The sequence below is a fragment of the Toxorhynchites rutilus genome, chromosome 1, assembly GCF_029784135.1.
Source record: "Toxorhynchites rutilus septentrionalis strain SRP chromosome 1, ASM2978413v1, whole genome shotgun sequence".
Taxonomy (NCBI): Eukaryota; Metazoa; Arthropoda; class Insecta; order Diptera; family Culicidae; genus Toxorhynchites; species Toxorhynchites rutilus.
Window position 1 is genome coordinate 73,142,806 of NC_073744.1, and position 18,518 is coordinate 73,161,323.

The 18,518-nt window shown below is 38.9% G+C and overlaps 1 protein-coding gene across 1 annotated transcript; it reads left to right on the plus strand.

Annotated features, from left to right (window-relative positions):
* Window positions 1-4,500: 4,500 nt before the first annotated feature.
* LOC129762998 (putative mediator of RNA polymerase II transcription subunit 12) lies at window positions 4,501-14,135 on the plus strand. Its single transcript, XM_055761695.1, has 7 exons — window positions 4,501-4,817; window positions 11,375-11,604; window positions 11,668-11,854; window positions 11,916-12,143; window positions 12,217-12,624; window positions 12,695-13,576; window positions 13,641-14,135. Exons 1-7 carry the CDS (start codon window positions 4,803-4,805, stop codon window positions 13,854-13,856), a joined length of 2,166 nt encoding a protein of 721 aa, XP_055617670.1. The 5' UTR covers window positions 4,501-4,802; the 3' UTR covers window positions 13,857-14,135.
* The last annotated feature ends 4,383 nt before the right edge of the window (window positions 14,136-18,518 follow it).

Sequence of the window (18,518 nt, forward strand, 5' to 3'; positions counted from 1 at the left end):
TTGCCGTTCTTCACCTCCCGGTCGATGGTTAGGTTCTCGAAGTATCGTTTTAGTACTCTGCTGACCGTGGATTGGACGATTCCCAGCATCTTACCGATGTCCCGATGTGACAACTCCGGATTCTCGTAATGGGTGCGCAGGATTAATTCACGACGTAAGTAAGCTTTTTGGCATATTTATTTCATTCGACTTCAATACCATAACCGTATGCTCACACCTTACGCTCAACTCCACTTATAAATTTCTGTACAACATCTGGCTGCAGCTTCTTATGTACGGAATGTCTTCTTCAGATTTGACCTCTTTGGGATGCATCCGTAGTGCATGCTTCATAATAACCAGTATTTTTCGATGATGCATTAGTTCCGGTGTGTTGGAGGGGGTTCATGTCTTTGGGTACGAAAGTGACCGCGTTGGCATCGTACCATTCCAGGACATCCTTTGAACAGTGGCACGAAGCTAGATCCGGCCAGAAGATCGTTGGACACTGGTGTTATTGAAGCAACACACTTCTATAGACACTCCTTGAGGCAGATCCGCCCGTTTACAGTCCCGGTAGTCACGAACGGCACACTCCGTTTGCCAGATCGTTTAAGCAGATCGCTTGCCAAATCGTGTATTTATTGGCAAAATTTGAAAGTTATTGCTTTCTTATTGCCATAAAACTTGCGTTGGGCGGTGAAGAACAGTGACCCCGGAAGCTGCCGGAAGTCCGCCTTGACGTAAGTCTCATCATCCACGATGAGATAGTAAAGCTTCATCAGCATCTGGGTGTACAGTTTTCGGGCCCGTGACTTCCCCATCGTATTTTGCCGTTCGTCACAATTTGGAGCACTTCGTACGTACGCAGTCCCTCCCGGGCTCTTGCGTCTTTCCGTGATGCAATTTGATGTGAGACACCCTTCATTTACAGTCCGTGTTTTTGGAACTCGATCCACTATTCTCATCCCAACACGTAAATTTGATGTTATTGTGATCGTAAATCATTGTTAATTTACTTTATTCTTATATATGTGGAATAGTTGCGAAAAAAAAGCATGCTCCATCAAAAACCGTAACCTGGGCCATTTTTTAACACTCCTATACTCGCTATACTATGTGCACCCGTGGCCGAGTGGTTAGCGTCTCACATTATCATGCCGGGTGTTCGGGTTCGATTCCCGTTCTGGCCGAGGGATTTTTCGTCAAAGAAATTTCCTTCGACTTGCACTGTGATCACGCGTATTCAAGAGCTTGCCCCTCGGAATACATTCAAGGCGTGTTATTTGGCTTAAGAAATCTCAACTTAGTATTAGCCTTAGTGACGCTAGTTAGTAAATACGTTGAGACGGCAAAAGTTCCACAGGGAACGTTAAAGCCATTGTACAGGAGGGTTAAGTTAAACTGACAAGACGTCCCGCGTTACGCGAGACAGTCCCGCATTTCAACAAACTGTCCGCGTAAGATTACGTCCCACGAAACGTCCCGTATTTGGCAAAAGAAACGAAAATGTCCCGCGATATCAATATATTTCAATATTACAATTTGATCATGTTGATTTTAATAAATGCATGAACCTCAAAAAACTCTTATTTGGCAGACTGTTCAAGAGAGCTTCCAATGCATCCAAAGATTAATACGATGAGCTGGTTTCATCGCACCGACAGTGGACTTTTTGTTTAGAGAGTGTCAAATGGAAACGACAGCAACAAAATTAAAAAATGATTTTTATAAAAGTCCCCTGTTGATCCGAAGGGACCAACGTGAGTCAGACGAAAAGTTCATCTTTGGTCCCCTAGCTCGGTCAGGGCTTAATGTGTTGAATAAGCCGGAAGATATAGTTTATAGGGGACAGGAATAGGCAGGATTGTTTGATGAAGTATCGTAAATGAAGCGCTTGGCGGCCTTACGGAAGTTGGCCGGAACCTCAACCATTGCCGATGAAAAGATGTACGGCGTGTTCTTTTACCTTTTCGTGGCTTTGGTGGTCGGCTATCTCTCCATTTTGGCCATTCGCCTAAAAGTTATCTATCGGTCGCAGCTGGGGGATGTTGGGAAGGTTGGCGGTCTTCGCGACAATGTTTATCTCCAGCCGATCCATCCTCCAGTGATCTTTTGGCATAATGGGCAGATCCCAGGTTCGGCATGAAGACCACATCACCTTCGCAACTTCCGGCAAGCACTTCGTACCGTATATACAAAAATTTCACGCTGGTAGAAATCTGTTCGTTTTGAAGAGATCCAGTTATCAGGATTTGTGATTTCTTCATTGGTTCGGACCCGCTATTCAGTAAGGGCCGACTCCCTAAGTCTGAACGAATTGCAATCTGAAGGAGCAATGTCTGAAGAATATGCCGGGTTGATCAACCTCACTCGCCATAATCAGTGGAGGTTCCTTAAATTCCATATTCGAACAGGAACACCGAAATTTTATTGAATAGAGTAACCCATCTTCCTGAATATTTATTTATGTACTAGCTGACCCGGCAAACTTCGTCTCGCCCAAAATTTATTTTTCGTTATCACATCCACGTTTTCTTATTAAGCGCACGTTCATGGGTCCAATCGCAGAACTGTTCATTGATTGATCTTCCAATCTACCCTTTCAAATTATTTTTTACTAAAAAATTTCAGTACTTCTACCGAAACTCGACATTATAATATGTATCAGATTATTTTCAGACACAATTCTCGTGCAAGATTTTTCATCCACTTGCAAATAACATGTTTCTCCGTTACACGGAATAATTAGGCGATCCATTTTTATTCATATCACAATAAAATCCGTCGCGTTTTATCACATTAAAATCCATTTCCACTTTCGAACAAAGATCCAATTTCGCTAGCGCGAACATCAAATTGACTAACAACGCTTGTCGATATGTAATTGTAGAACACATGTGAATTGAATTTTTCGAATTTTCCCATTTTCCTTCAGAGTTTTCCGAAAATTTTCAATTGTCATGTTTGGTTGAAATATGTGCATTGTTTTTATAGGACCCCCTCTCCTTTCCAGAGGAGGAAGGGGTATCATACCATCATAGAAACATTTCTCGTACCCAAAAACCCTCACATCCAAAATTTGGCTCCATTTGCTTGATTAGTTCTCGAGTTATGCAGAAATTTGTGTTTCATTTGCATGGCAGCCCCGTCCTTAGAGAGGGGTGTGCATTTATGCATTTATTGCATATTGGTTTAATTTGCTTGATTAATTCTCGAGTAATGCAGAAATTTGTGTTTCATTTGTATGGCAGGCCACCCCCCTCCCCTTAGAGGGTCTCGAACTATCATAAGACCTTCCCCGACCACAAAAACTCCTACATACCAATTTTCATGTCGATCGGAGTCCATAAGAATCAGACAGACAGACAGACAGAAAAAAATCTATTTTCATAAATATAGATTATCAGAATATCAAACAAAACTCATAAGATGATTTTTCTGAAATTTCCTTTTCTCCTTTTCATTTGCGTAAACGTTACACTCGGTTGAACGTTATTCGGGTAAATATGCTTCGGGTAAACGTGTTTCGGATGAAAGGTATTCGGGTAAATGTTACAAAACCTACCGAACACCGAATCACACATCGTATTCCAGGGTGTGAAGAATCAAGAATCAAACCCGCAACCAATGTCATCTTACTTACCAGCAGTCCAAATCTTAGTCACTCGAATCACAGTAATTCGACTGCCATAATTTGATTTTGAAGACAGTTTCATGGTACGGCACAATCACAGCCGAAGATAGTAAACGATGTGATGGATAAATGATCAGAGTGCCTCCATACGGCAACTCGATAAAATTGGCGCGAGAGAGAAAAGCTCGGTAATAAGTCACTTATCTATGCATCGCTTCCCTCTATGTTTTTAATGTTGCGCACATCTCTTAGCCTTTATCGTATGCTTTCCATATCGCATAAATTTATCAAATTAACTTTATTTTTTTTACAGTGGAAATTCATGTATTTAAAATTTGAATCTTTCCTTTTTTGTTTTTAGTTTTGCTGACAAATGAGCAACAATATTTAGTGATGACTGCATCGTTGAATCGAACCCTTATTAAAACAATTTATGATAGGTCGTGACAATGGAGCTTCAGTCAAACTAAAACGGAAATGTACTTGGCTATGACATGTTTATTATCTGTGGCATCCTAATAAAACCATTCCGTCTGATCCGGTTCCACGCCGGATTATGATTCGGCGTTATGTCATAATATGATTATCTGCAGCATTAATTGAACTGCACGTATTTCCTGTTAAAACTAACCGCACGGCGGCCACCATCGTGGGCTAGCGCGACTTACCAGCTCTAGATGGACCGGATAATTTCCATCGCATTCGATGGAATCGATCGAGTTTTTCTCATTTTTTTTTAAATTCCCTACTGACTACTTTCTTCGCGGCTTCGCGGGGGAACCATTGATCAACAGGTGTAGGTATCGTGGGCAAGAGAGATTTTTCAAGTTCAGCACTTGCAGTTTTCTAGTGTCTCCAAGTTACACTTTAGTCTGCCTTCGATCGCGTCGTTATGCGGTTCGTCGTACGGAGAACTTACTTGCTCGAAGTGGTGTAATCCACGATAAAATTGTGCAGATTTTTTGAGTCTAGAAAAGCAAAATGTGAAATGTCGACATATGAATAAAATAGGTGAAGGTGTACGAATTTGTGTACGAATTGTGCGTTCAACAAAAACGAAATATTATAATAATGTTTGAATTGTTTAAGATGTGTTCATTTAAAAAGTGAAGAAAAGTGGAAAATCAGTCAAAAGTGAGAAAAGTTTGAAGAAATTGAAACAAGAGAATACGGAATACAACTAAAAATGGATATCATTAAGGTAACCGAAAGTAATCAAGGTGATCATTCAAATTATTTTGAAGGACTGAAGTTAATATTTGCGCTAGTTCAATAATTAACCATTTGTTATAGGATCGTTTAATGTTAACCAATGAGCTTGTTGATTTTGCAATGAATACTACCATTCTTTATCAATATACATGACAATCCAGTGCCTATATCAACTTGGATTAATGAACGGATACTTCAGTAGTGTTTAGTATATATGGTGCACTTAAAATAATTCGTAAACCAAGAATTTGTTTTCAGTTCCAGCTTTGAATAATATGTGATGTGCAAAAATCGAGCGTCCTGAACCCCTGAATGTCTGATTTTGAAAAAAACTCGATTCAACCGGAATGATCTAGAAAAGTTCTTAAAGTTTATTAAACAAAATTTATCAACTTTGGAATCTACAGTTTACTTCCGAGAAATATTTTCCTCGCGAATAAAAAAAAGCGAAAAAATACATTAGACAAAAAATTAAAAACACAATGTGCGAAGTCTAAAGTTTTAGGTGATTTTTGAAATGCTGTAACTTTGTGAAAAATCAACGCAGGAAACTGAAATGTATTGTGTTTTGAATGATTCTACGAACACATTTTTATCTTAATGTGTGTAGCTATAGTGGACTTACACATTTTTTTGCCACCTAATTCAATACCAAATCCAAATAACCTTATCAACCAACTTTCATTTGATCCCTACAGTGGTAGACATTCGTTTAGCCGCACTCAATTTTTCCTCAATATTTTTAAAAATAAGTCAAATATTTGTACAGTTTTTTTCATAAAAGACTATTATTGTTTATTTTCATCGAATTCATTCTAAAAAAAAAAAATATAAATTCACTTTTTGTTTTCTAAGTAATTGAAATATGTGGAATCAGGGTGGACATTCGTTTAGCCGCATTCTAAAATTTCAATAAAAGAAAATTTGTGCGGCAAATTTCTAATATTTAGTATGTCCAACTCCATTTCGGATCACTTTGAAAACTCGTTTTGGCATCGTGTCAGACAGCTTTTAAAGTGTTGCCATATTAATTATAGCCCAACACTCCTGAATAACTGCCTTGAGGCTCAATTTTTCCTCAATATTTTTAAAAATAAGTCAAATATTTGTACAGTTTTGTTCATAAAAGACTATTATTGTTTATTTTTATCGAATTCATTCTAAAAAAAAGTATAAAGGGTGTGTCACATCAAATTGCATCACGGAAAAAACGCTGTAGAAATAAATTTTTTAGGAATTATATCTTCAGTTTTCGCTTATAATCAGATAAGAGTGTATAGATCACGTTGGCCATGCTTCACTGTCAATTTTTCGTAAATTTGGAAAAATGTCGTCGAACGAAAAAGAGCGTCGTGAATTAATTCTGCGCACTCATTTCGAGAATCCGGAGTTGTCACATCGGGACATTGGTAAGATGCTGGGAATCGTCCAATCCACGGTCAGCAGAGTACTAAAACGATACTTCGAGAACCTAACCATCGACCGGGAGGTGAAGAACGGCAAAAATGGATGCTCCGTCAGTGAAAAAGATCACAAGCGCGTAGTTAAGCAGTTTAGACGTGATCCGAGAAGTTCGGTCCGGGATGTCGCCAATAAGCTGAATTTGTCAAGTTCATTCGTCCAGCGGACCAAGCAGCGGGAGGGCCTGCGTACATACAAGGTTCAGAAGGCTCCTAACCGCGACGAAAGGTAAAACATGGTGGGGAAGATGCGAGCCCGGAAGCTGTACACCGAAATGCTGACGAAGCCGCATTGCCTGGTAATGGACAAAGAAACCTATGTCAAAGCGGACTTTCGTCAGTTGCCGGGCCTGTTGTTCTTCTCCGCAGAGGACAAATTCAGCGTTCCGGAGGAGATTCGCAAGCAGAAACTATCCAAGTTTGCCAAAAAGTACATGGTGTGGCAAGCGATCTGCTCTTGCGGAAAGCGGAGCGCCCCCTTCGTGATGACCGGCACGGTAAACGGGCAGGTTTACCTTAAGGAGTGCCTACAGAAGCGCTTACTACCACTATTGAAGCAGCACGAGGGCCCGACCATCTTCTGGCCGGATCTCGCTTCGTGCCACTATTCAAAGGACGTGTTGGAGTGGTACGAGGCCAACGGGGTCACCTTCGTGCCAAAGGAAATGAACCCGCCCAACGCGCCGGAGCTTCGCCCAATAGGGAAATATTGGGCGATTATGAAGCAGGCCCTCCGGAAGAACCCAAAAGTTGTCAAATCGGAGGCGGACTTCAAGAGAAAATGGATTTCTGTTCAAAAAAAAACTACAACCTGACGTTGTACAGAACCTTATGGACGGGGTAAAGAAGAAGGTGCGAGCATACGGGCTTGGGCTCGAAGTATGAATAAAAAGGAAATGCCAAAAGTTGTTTAATAGTTTTTATTTTACTGTCTAAAATTTTCAAAAGGATCGGTCTACTGGGCGAATTTCTACAGCGTTTTTTCCGTGATGCAATTTGATGTGACACACCCTTTAAATTCACTTTTTGTTTTCTAAGTAATTGAAATATGTGGAATCAGGGCGGACATTCGTTTAGCCGCATCCTAAAATTTCAACAAAAGAAAATTTGTGCGGCAAATTTCTAATATTTAGTATGTCCAACTCCATTTCGGATCACTTTGAAAACTCGTTTTGGCATCGTGTCAGACAGCTTTTAAAGTGTTGCCATATTAATTATAGCCCACGCTCCTGAATTACTGCCTTGAGGCTGGAAATGTTGTCAAATTGTCTTCCGTTTGCATAGACCATCTCGGCCAAGATTCTCCATAGATTCTCTATGGGATTGCAATCGACTGCAAGTAGGTCATTCAAGAAGCGGAATGTCCTTCCCAGCAAACCATGCCTTCGATTGCTTGGAAACGTGGATCTATGCATTATCCTGCTGAAAAAACGATACCCTCGGTAGCGTTATTCTCAATATGGCCAATCAAAACGTCCTCCAGTAATTGAAGATACTTTTCGGAGTTCATTCGGGTGAAAATGGAACGAATGAGAAGCTTGCTGTGATAGGAAACGGCTCCCCACACTGTTAAACTTTCGCCCCCAAAGTTTCGCTTCGATCTCACGACAGTCCGTCGACTTAAATTGTATCAATAGCAACTGTAACAATCCGGACCATCCAAATTGAACATTTTTTCGCTGGAAATACAACATTTCTCCATTCTAGTTTCCATTCCATGTATTGCCGTATTATAGCCGTATTACCATATTATAGCGTTTCTATCTAAGCTACGTTATGGTAGCCACGAAAAAACGAGTTTTTTTACTCCAACTTTTAAATTCTACATCAGAATTGTCTTCGTACGACATTTAGAGCTTATCAAGACCAACAGTTTGCGATGCAAAACCTATCAATATCTTAACCCTGATCAAAGCTATTGATGGGTCATTTCAATTTTAATTTACTCAAATACAAAAAATAACATAGTATTGAAAATCAAAAATGTGAAATTTGTTCTTTCACATTTCGCCAACAAACTTTTTTTGTTTGCCCCAGAAAGAATGACAAACAAATGAAGAGAGAAGAAATATCAATAACTTTGAGTAGAGTTCAGATATTGCTCTAGAATACGCGTGACCCCAGTGCAAGCCGGAAAAATTTCCTTTGACAAAAAATCCCCCGGCCAGAACGCAAAAGGTCACGAGTTCAATTCACACTCATGACATTCTTCCAAAAAAAGGGAAGTAATAGGACAAACCAGCCAGAAGTATTGAAAGTCACTATAATATAGAAAACAAATCATATTCAGCAAAATAAATAGAGATAAAATTTAGGAAATATCAAATAAATATTTATTAATACGAATTACTCACAAACTAACCGTCTGAAAAGTCGATTCTTGGCGAAAAAAAATGTTTTTATATAACCGTAAATCTCGATGTGTCATGCAATTTTAAGACATTTGGCATAAAATTTTTTTTTTTTTGAAAATCCCGATTTCCGGTGATTTTTCGCAACGCTAATAAATCAAGTAGGGGAAGTGGGGGCAAAGTGGTCACCCTAAGGAATATGCCCATTTTCAGCGCCCACATATCGCTCCAACTCCCGTTTCACGAAGAATATTACAGTTCAACTTATTGTTCTTCAAGGTAGCAAACGGCTTTTACTATAAAAATTCAAAATAGTACACTTTTCATCATTGGAAAAAAAGGTGAAAAACCGAACTTTTTCTTTGCTTGGAGGTAAAGTGGTCACCTAATAGGGTCACCCGCACATATCAAGCTAAATGGGATAGATTTATGCGTTTTTTTTCGTCCAAATTTGTTCAAATCATATTTGATATAGTAGCTACATGTATGAAATAAGCTTGGCCTGTTCACTTAAAGTCTCAATTTAAATTTTCTCTTGCATACAAAAACGTAGTAAGAAATACATAACGTTCCGCATAATGAGTTTTGGTTTAGTTGGAGTGGCATATTCATCCAGGGTCAAAACCACAAAAGGATCTTCTTCAAAAGCAGAAAGTGATGAGGTTTATTAGCTTTAGTAAACAGAACATCTTAAGTTGTTATTCACCTATGACCACTTTGCCCCCAAACATCAAAATAATTTCTATGCTAATTAATCGCTGAGATCAAACAAAATATCTGTTCACCTCTACTAGAATATGTAAACAGTGGTCCAAACTGATGATTTGTCCAATATATCAGATTGAATAAACTAAATTTCACGAGAAATTCCTTAAATACCATGCGCACAGAACTACGGCCGAATGGCTATCGAGAGAGTATTTTCTGTTTTTATTTGTATTTTGACATGCGACAGCTCTACTGAAGTACAGGGTGACTCAAAATTCATTAAATTCTTCAAACATAAGTTGACTATCAATACGGCATCTATAATCAATAGTTATACTACCAAACAAGCAGGTGACCACTTTACCACCCATGACCAATTTGCCCCCACTACCCCTACGAATGAGCTAATATTTTGCATAGGGTATATGATCGTGCAAATCAACATTTCGCAATAAGTTCCGAATGAAAAATCGAGATAATTATTTTTATTGGCACTTAAAACCATACGTTTCGTCTCGTATTCCGGAAAAAACTAAGTCCCAGAGTGTCGATTTTTACCAACAAATTTTTTTGAAGATGACACTAGATCTCGACGTTTCATGCAATTTTGAGACATTTGGCATCAAACTTTTTTTTTCGAAAACCACGATTTCTTGGGAGATTTTTTGATTTTCAAAAAACCCAAACTTTGACCGCTTCGCACCACTCTCCCTTACGTCCGATTGAACTGATATTTGGCATAAGGTGTTTTTTCGAGGTGGTAAACATTTTGTATAGGGTAACTTTTTGAAATTTTAGGGTCGATTTTTTTGGCACCCCAGTGTATATATTCTGCTTATCCATATTTCGAAGCTCGTGATCACTGGTATAGCTTGCCATATTTTTTATTGAGACTATTTTTCAATTTTCAAGTCTATGCAAAAAGTTTACTGTGCAATTCTTTCTCGCACAGAGGTCTAGTTTGATAAAAAATGTAGAATATCTATGATTGAGAGTTTTAGATACATAGAAAATTATGCCATTAAAAAAATTTTAAAATGTGTTTTTAGGGAACCGATGGAAACAGTTTATGTATTCATTTAATCCTCACTTTGCTCGTGGTATTTCGACATATTGCAGGATTTGCCCACGATGTCGTTTGACAACTGTACTGAGGCACTTCCCTCTCGGATTTTAACGAATAATTTCGATTTGATAATTGCGCTCATAGTTTCTGTAGCGAGACGGTTCCAAACTTTTGTTTTGCTCGCATTTTTTGCAAAAAAAATACGATTACTATCACTACTTTATTTGACACATTTGACAGTAGCAAAAATAGTTATTTAAAATACAGAAAAATCTGTATATGTGGCAACACTGGCGTCAAGGATGAAATTGACGGTAAATTTAAGAAAGGCAAAGTTCAACAAAACCATGTACAAACATCATACAATTTATTATGAGAAAACTTTTTATGATTTATTTTGTTGTATTGATACAACTTCAGCAAACCATAAATAAGAACAACAAATTCAAAATGAAAATAAATCCAGCAACCCTGGTCATTCTTATTCACGTGACACAACTTATCTTAAATCTTGAAGCATCTTAAATATTTCAAATAAGAACTTGTGTTATTTTATAGGGGTCGATATTCAGACCCCGTCGACCAAAGGGGGTCGATGTCGATCACTTTGAGAAACCCTGCTCTAGCGTTTTATCTCATTAATGAGAATTCATTTAATCATTATCCAATAATCAAACAAAATGATTTTTATCTAATTTTCAAATAAATCGGGTAGTACAACAAAATATTGTTACAAATATTTTTCATACTCGAAATATGGTACAAATTGATAAAAATACAGAAAATCACTACTCACTACTAAGTACACAATCTGATCTCTGAATTCACTTACAGCTTAAGTGTGCTCAACGTATGGTTATTTTATTTTATGAAGTTTGAGTATCATACTACGCTTGTTCCTGACTGCCCTATCCATTTCTCTAAATCTGTTTGACATTAAAATAATATTTTTTGTTAATAGTTCCAATTTCTAGTGGTGCTCATCACTGCAAGTGTTGTTTATGGAGACTACAGTCCATCATTTAAGCCAGCAATTAATGGTGGTTACCCTAAGTTGCCAATGGCCTATCCGAGCTGGGCAGCAAAACAGAGCACCGGATCAACGGCGTTAAAACAGTACATGGTCCAACTACGAAGTGGTACACGAATGCCTTCTGGAGTACTTCGTCCAGCGCCAGGGATGATCATGAGGTGCAGCAATTTCGGTGAATACAAAGCCATGCATGAATAATTCTCAAAATTGTTTTGTTTCAGCATGAAGCGGCCAATAAAGTCAGTTTACGGGCAAGGATATCCACTAAATAAACAGCCACTTATCAAACGACCGCATCTCGTACAATCCCAGTCACCGTTCATGGTAAATCTGAATTTGAAACATAAATTCGCGACGTCACCAACTGGACCAAAAACAGGCGAAATTGTTTATGAAAAGCTGAAACCTGTAAGGAGTATAGGATACAACGATCAATGATAAATGCATATAATATTCACAATAATTCCAGCTTGTACAACAACCCACTGTTCATTTAACTTCATCTAAGGATGGAGCGATCCACACAATTCCCGCTCCCAACCTTGGAAGTACCAAAAATAAACCTGTCCATCAGTTGAAAATCACAACATTTGACGACAATAATAACCTGGAAATTGATATACACAAATCAACTAGGCCGGCCTTCACCACTAAGCATTCGTATGCTCCACAATCTACGTACCCAGCACTATCAACGGTATGAATTTCATTACCTTTTCCGCTTATGTTTTCTTCATGCCTTTTGAAAAAACAATTACATACTTAAACAGCAACAACCAAGTGCATCATATCCGCCAGTATCGATACATCAATATCAAGTTACAGAGGAACAAACCAATGACGTAACATTGAAGGACCTTTACTCTGGCCAGAAAACATACTTCGCTCCAGATCCGGATCCATCCCTTCCGAGTAAATCACTATTACCTACCTCGGATCCTTTGAGTGAACCCAGTAACGGAAAGTATCCACCCAAGGACCTTCTGATCCAGGCCCAAACCCAAACCCAAACGCAATTCCTACCTCAACCCAGTACCGCCGCGTTTGCCCAGAAACCGTATTATGGAATTGTCAACGCAGCACCACAATCAAGCTTTTCAATTCCGCTGGCCACACAGCCTCAGCTTCAGCAACATATCCTCCAACAAACGTCCATGTTGCAGGGAATGCCACTCTCAGTTAGTACCCTAGAAAACAATATCGAAACTAGTCCCAAAAACTAACTATCATTGCTCCTATTAATTCCAGCTCTACAATCCAACCTATCTCGTGACCCAGTCCAATAACCTTTTCAACAATCACCAGCAGCAGTTGCAGGCGAATCTGTTTAAGCCAGAGACAAGTTTTGTTGGAGCTGTTCCTAGCCAGCCTACCTCAACTGGAGACGTCGTGTTCAACTCCTACACTTACAAGCACACCGAACCTGCCGCGAGTGCAGGTCAAATTCTTGCCGCTACTCAGGATCAACTACATGAGCTGCAGTCCGCTGTTAGTCAAATACAACTGAACGACCTTAACCAACAGTCATCCAATGATGTGCCAACATACGCCCAACTTGTCGGCCATGAGCAGCTCGCTCTTCATCAGCAACAGATACCCCAACAGAACCAACTCGAGCAACAATTGCAACAACAGCTCATCCAACAGCAAGAAAAATCCGCCCATCAACAACTCACGGAGAGTGAAATCGCAAATCTTCTAAACTATGGAACAATTAACTTACACAATCAGCTGTCGCCAAGTGATTACTATCACTACCAAGTTGATGCAGAGCATCAACAACAACAACAATTACAAAAGCAACAGCAACTTCAGCAACAGTCATTCTACGAATTATCTGAACGTCAAAAAGAGAATGATGAGATATTAGCTCAGGCTCAACATGACCTGTATCAGCAACACCAACAACAAAACTCGTACCAATATAACACGGAAGCTCCCCAACAGTCGAGTGCATCATCTACTACGGACTACTTACTGGCCTATCAAGAACATCAACAAGCTGTTGCAAACGCTCTCAGTTTGAGTAATAATGGACAAAATAGTAAACGTGCGACCGCTGAGCCTCAAACCACAACTGCCCCTATGCGGATATTTGTACCGGATACCGATAGCGAGTATCCTAACAGTGTAAAACTTTCGATGTTCCCAAAATGTATGAGCCATTTACATCAACATCCAACTCTATTTTCAGGTCAAAGCTAAGAAACGCATGGATGAGCTAAACTACGAGTATGCCGATGATGAGGAAGCCGCTAACCTGTTCAATACCGAACCGAGCACGAGTAGGGCAAGCGTCAAACAGAGCGATTCATCTGATGACAAGATCAAGGAGGATATCAACCACAAAAGTGGAGAATATGATGAAAGCGAATTCTATCGACATTACAGCAATCATCGATTTGAATAAGAACATCCAATAGTAGTAGCAGTAGATGTACGTTCTCGATACTTGTTATAACGGGCTGAGCGACAGCTTGGATGGACATGATTCAATGTTAGGTGTAATGCAGAACTGGTCAATTTTCAGACCAGCTAAAATTGAAGGGATATCTCAATGATGCATTGTAGAGATCGTGGACTGATTGCGAGATTCATGGACTATTTTTTATGATATCAACAAATTACAACACAAAATTAGGAAAGTTCAACTATTCTATTTATTTACAATTATAGTAAATCATTCCAATATTTATTTTTTAATTTATTTTAGAAGTTTAAAAATTATTTATTAATTCGAATAAAAATCGTTCTATGAATTATTTCTTTCTTTTATTCAAAGTTGCACATCAAGTACATCTATATATATATATATAAAAATGGATTTCTGTCTGTCTGTCTGTCTGTCTGATTCTTATGGACTCGGAAACTACTGAAAATTGGTATGTAGGGGGTTTCGGGGTCGGGGAAGGTTCATATGATAGTTCGAGACCCCTCCCCCTCTCTAAGGGGGGGGCTGCCATACAAATGGAACACAAATTTCTGCATTACTCGAGAATTAATCAAGTAAATGAAACGAATTTTGGCATGTGGAGGTTTTAGACTGCATGAATGTTTTTACGGTGGTTAGACACCATACAAATGATGGGGGGTGCTGCCATACAAATGAAACACAAATTTCAGCATTACTCGAGAATTAATTAGGCAAATGAAACGAAATTTGGCATGTGGAGGTTTTAGACTGCAATAAATGTTTTTACGGTGGGTAGACACTCCACCCCCCTCTTTAAGGGGCGCTGCCATACAAATTAAACACAAATTCCGGCATTACTCGAGAATTAATCAAGCAAATGAAACGAAATTTGGCATATGGAGGTTTTAAGGTGAAATAAATGATTCTATGGTGGTTAGACACTCCACCCCCCTCTCTAAGGGGGGGCTGCCATACGAATGAAACACAAATTTCTGCATTACTCGAGAATTAATCAAGCAAATGAAACCAAATTTGGCATGCGAAGGTTTTAGGGGACTCGAAACATGGTGAATAGACACTTCTCCCCTCTCTCTGAGTGGGGATGGGGGAGAAATATGCCAACCCAACCAAAACCACGCCTCGTTATGAAAAACTTTATGTGTTTCCTGCTACGTTTTTGTACGTAGAAGAAAATTTCAATTACGACTCTACAAGTACCTACTATTTCTATAATGATTCAAACGAATTTAAAGAAGAAAACACGCATTAATCTATCCCTTCTAGCGTGAAATGTGCCAATGACCACTTTGCCACTTTGCGACTGTTGGAATTGGGTTTTTCCTGCCGATTCTAGCCAAGAGGCGAACTCGGCAGATTAAGATATCCGGTCTTTCTGTTTAGAGCTAGAATCGGAAGTAGCAGTGCGCGTCGTATCTAGCTTAAGGGGGTATTCTAGTGTAGAGACACGAATTTCGGACGTTTTTTCGAACTCCGTAAAAATAAAACAAAGAATATTTTTACTATCCATTATATCATTATTCGTTTATCTATCTCTCAACAATAAAACAAAAATAGGACGGAAAAAAAATATTCATAATTAGAATAGTTACATGCTGGTGAAGTGAGGGTGTTCAAAAAAAAGTTGTGCCATGGCGTACACGATTCCAGTCCTTCTGGTTATCTGAAACAAAAAAATCGAACAGATTCTGAATCAGTAAAGATGTCGCTATGGCATGAACCTCGGACAAGTCAAAAACATGGGTTTTAACAAAATGGCGGCCGTTTGAAAACAAAAATGCTGTTTAAAACGTTTTTTTTTGCGTTTACCGATTTTTTAAAAATAGTAAAATTAAAAAGTTATAATTTTTTATTGGTTCATGCGATAGAGAGATGTATGCAGATTATTTTCATATAAATTTGACATAAATCGGTTCAGTAGAACTTGAGATATCGTGTACGCCAGTTAGAAAAAAACTAGTTCCGAGAGAAACGCGTTTGAAGTTCATTGGGATGGCCGTAACAGGTTAGATACCACATCACTAAGATGGCTCTAACTAGGTAAATAATAGGATTTTCGATAAGTCCTTTCTAGAGTATATTCTTGAATGCCTAAACTACAGAAATATGGTAAAAAAAAAATTTCGATTTTTTCAGATTTCTAGACTAGAATACCCCCTTAAATTGTAATATTTCTTTGTCTTTTATTTTGTAGTACTTAGTTTAATAGAAGAAGTTTTGTTCTAGATGTAATAGCTGTGGAAATGGTGTCTTGTGTAATGTTAAACGGAAAAAAAACTTATTTTAAACTTATCTTAAACATAACCTTGACCATGACCAGATACCCGAAAAGAAAAAAAACCGAAAAACAAAACTATACTTTCCAATCTAACCGACAAAAAGTACAAACCTGAAAGTTAGAGAAAAGTAGATAGGAACAGAAAAAAAGTTATAAAATCCTATGACGAGCATATAGTTGGTTTATTCTAACCTGGATGGTGCAGGTCTGCACAGTGGACCCTTTTCTTATTATGCTTAATCTAGCACATGGTGGACGACTAGACAGAAAATTAGAGAACATCACCCTAAAACCTCTATATACCAAGTTTTATTTCATTTGCTTAATTGGTCGGGGTTCTTCCAAAACGAACCAAGTACCAAAAACATTATTTTGAGATATTTCAATTTGAAGTTTGGACTCCCACTAATTGACTGTGTCGGATCAAATCTATCATTTCTTGTACATTGTATATTATTTGCTGCGAACATGTAATGAAACCTGTATCGTTTTTATTTAACTGTACATAATTTTTGGTCGCTAATATTCCTTTCATCGTTTCCGTTCCAATTCTGTTTCTAATCTTCGTTTTATTGAGATTGAATTGCGAGAACCTTCGGGCATATGATTCTTATTGATTATATTTGTTTCACGTTAACTTCAAAATTCAAAGAATGTCGACACTGTACCTTCGAAAATGCGAACAGATAAAGTATAATCGAAAGGAAGAGTAAGCATTATATAAGCGCGGGCCGGACAGCTTTTTAATGTAGACTATTATGACAGTTCTCATATAAATATACTGGGAGTCTCACAACCAGCAAAACTCCCAGTATATTTATATGGATTTTTTTTCTGAGCAAAAAGTAAAAAGTAAAAAATGCAAAAAGCAAAAAGTAAAAAATCAGTGAAAATCAGGATGATTTTATAAAAATCAGGAAAAATTTAGTGTTTGTCAGGATATCAGGGAGCGTGCCAAAAAGTCTGGGAAATCCTGAAAAATCAGGAAGGTTGGCATCTCTGGCTAAAAGTGTCGTTTTGACAAAGTTGTGATTGTCCTTTTAAGTTTCAAGTTATAGCGCGTCAAAAATGGAGTCCACCAAGAAAGAAATTCGCCATATTTTCCGTTTCTACTACCTGCGAGGTAAAACTGCAACGAAGGCGGCCGAAAAAATTCGTGTAGTTAATGGACCCGTAACTGTAACGATTTGATCGATTTCGTTCTGGTGTAGTGGCTGTCGAAGATACACCCCGTACTGGTAGGCCAATCGTCGTGGAAACCGATAAAATCGTTGAAATCATCCAAGTAGACCGGCATGTGAGCATTCGCTCGATTGACCAGGAACTGGGGATAGACCATAAAACCGTTTGGAACCATTTGCAGCAGATTGGATTCCAAAAAAGCTGGATGGATGGGTGCCACACGAGTTGACGCAAAAAAATCAATTAGACCGAATCAACAACTGCGATGCACTGCTGAAACGGAACGAACTCGACCCATTTTTGAAGAAGATGGTGACTGGTGATGAAAAGTAGATCACGTAAGACAACCTAAAGCGAAAAAAGTTGTGGTCAAGCGCGGTGAGCCGGCCCAAACCATCGCCAAGGATGGATTGACGGCCAGGAAGGTTTTGCTGTATGTTTGGTGAGATTGGAAGGGAATCATCCACTATGAGCTGCTCAACTATGGCCAGACCCACAACTCGGTTCTCTACTGTGCGCAGCTTGACCGTTTGAAGCAGGCGATTGACCAGAAGCCGCCAGAAATGATCAATAGGAATGGTGTTGTTTTCCACCAGGACAACGCTTGGCCTCACACATCTTTGATGACCCGCCAGAAGCTACGGGAGCTCGGATGGGATGTCCTATTGCACCCACCGTATAGTCCGGACCTGGCTCCAAGTTATTATCATCTCTTCCGGTCCATGCAAAACGCTCTTGGTGATACTAAGTTGGCCTCAAAAGAGGCTTGCTGTCTGAGTTTTTTGCAAATAAGGAGGGGGGGTTTTATGAGGAGGTGATAAAGTTGCCTTCTAAATGGCAACAAGTTTGCTAACAAAACGGCGCATATTTGACTTAAATTGGATAATTTTAAGTATGTCAAATAAAGCGTCAAATTTCGATCAGAAATACGACATTTCTTTTTCCCCAACCCTATATATTGACTCACTTTTGCTGTTTTTTGCAAAATAATATGTTTTTTTTTTTTTTTTTGGCAGACTTATCTCACTTCTTAACTAGGCGAACCTAGCCAGAATTTTCACCTGCCCCCGGGCTTCTGAATGCCAAAGGGGGACTAGGCTCTGCGGAATGCACGTATCTGCATGCTCGTGCTGTTTTAGTCCTGACCGAGGAATTGTCGGACAATCGCGCAGGTGCTAAGG

Bases quoted from the DNA above. Each gene is read 5' to 3' on its own strand.
- LOC129762998 (XM_055761695.1), top strand. The intron at 11,855-11,915 runs GTAAGGAGTATA...CAATAATTCCAG, and splicing joins TTTATGAAAAGCTGAAACCT to CTTGTACAACAACCCACTGT. The intron at 13,577-13,640 runs GTAAAACTTTCG...CTCTATTTTCAG, and splicing joins ATAGCGAGTATCCTAACAGT to GTCAAAGCTAAGAAACGCAT.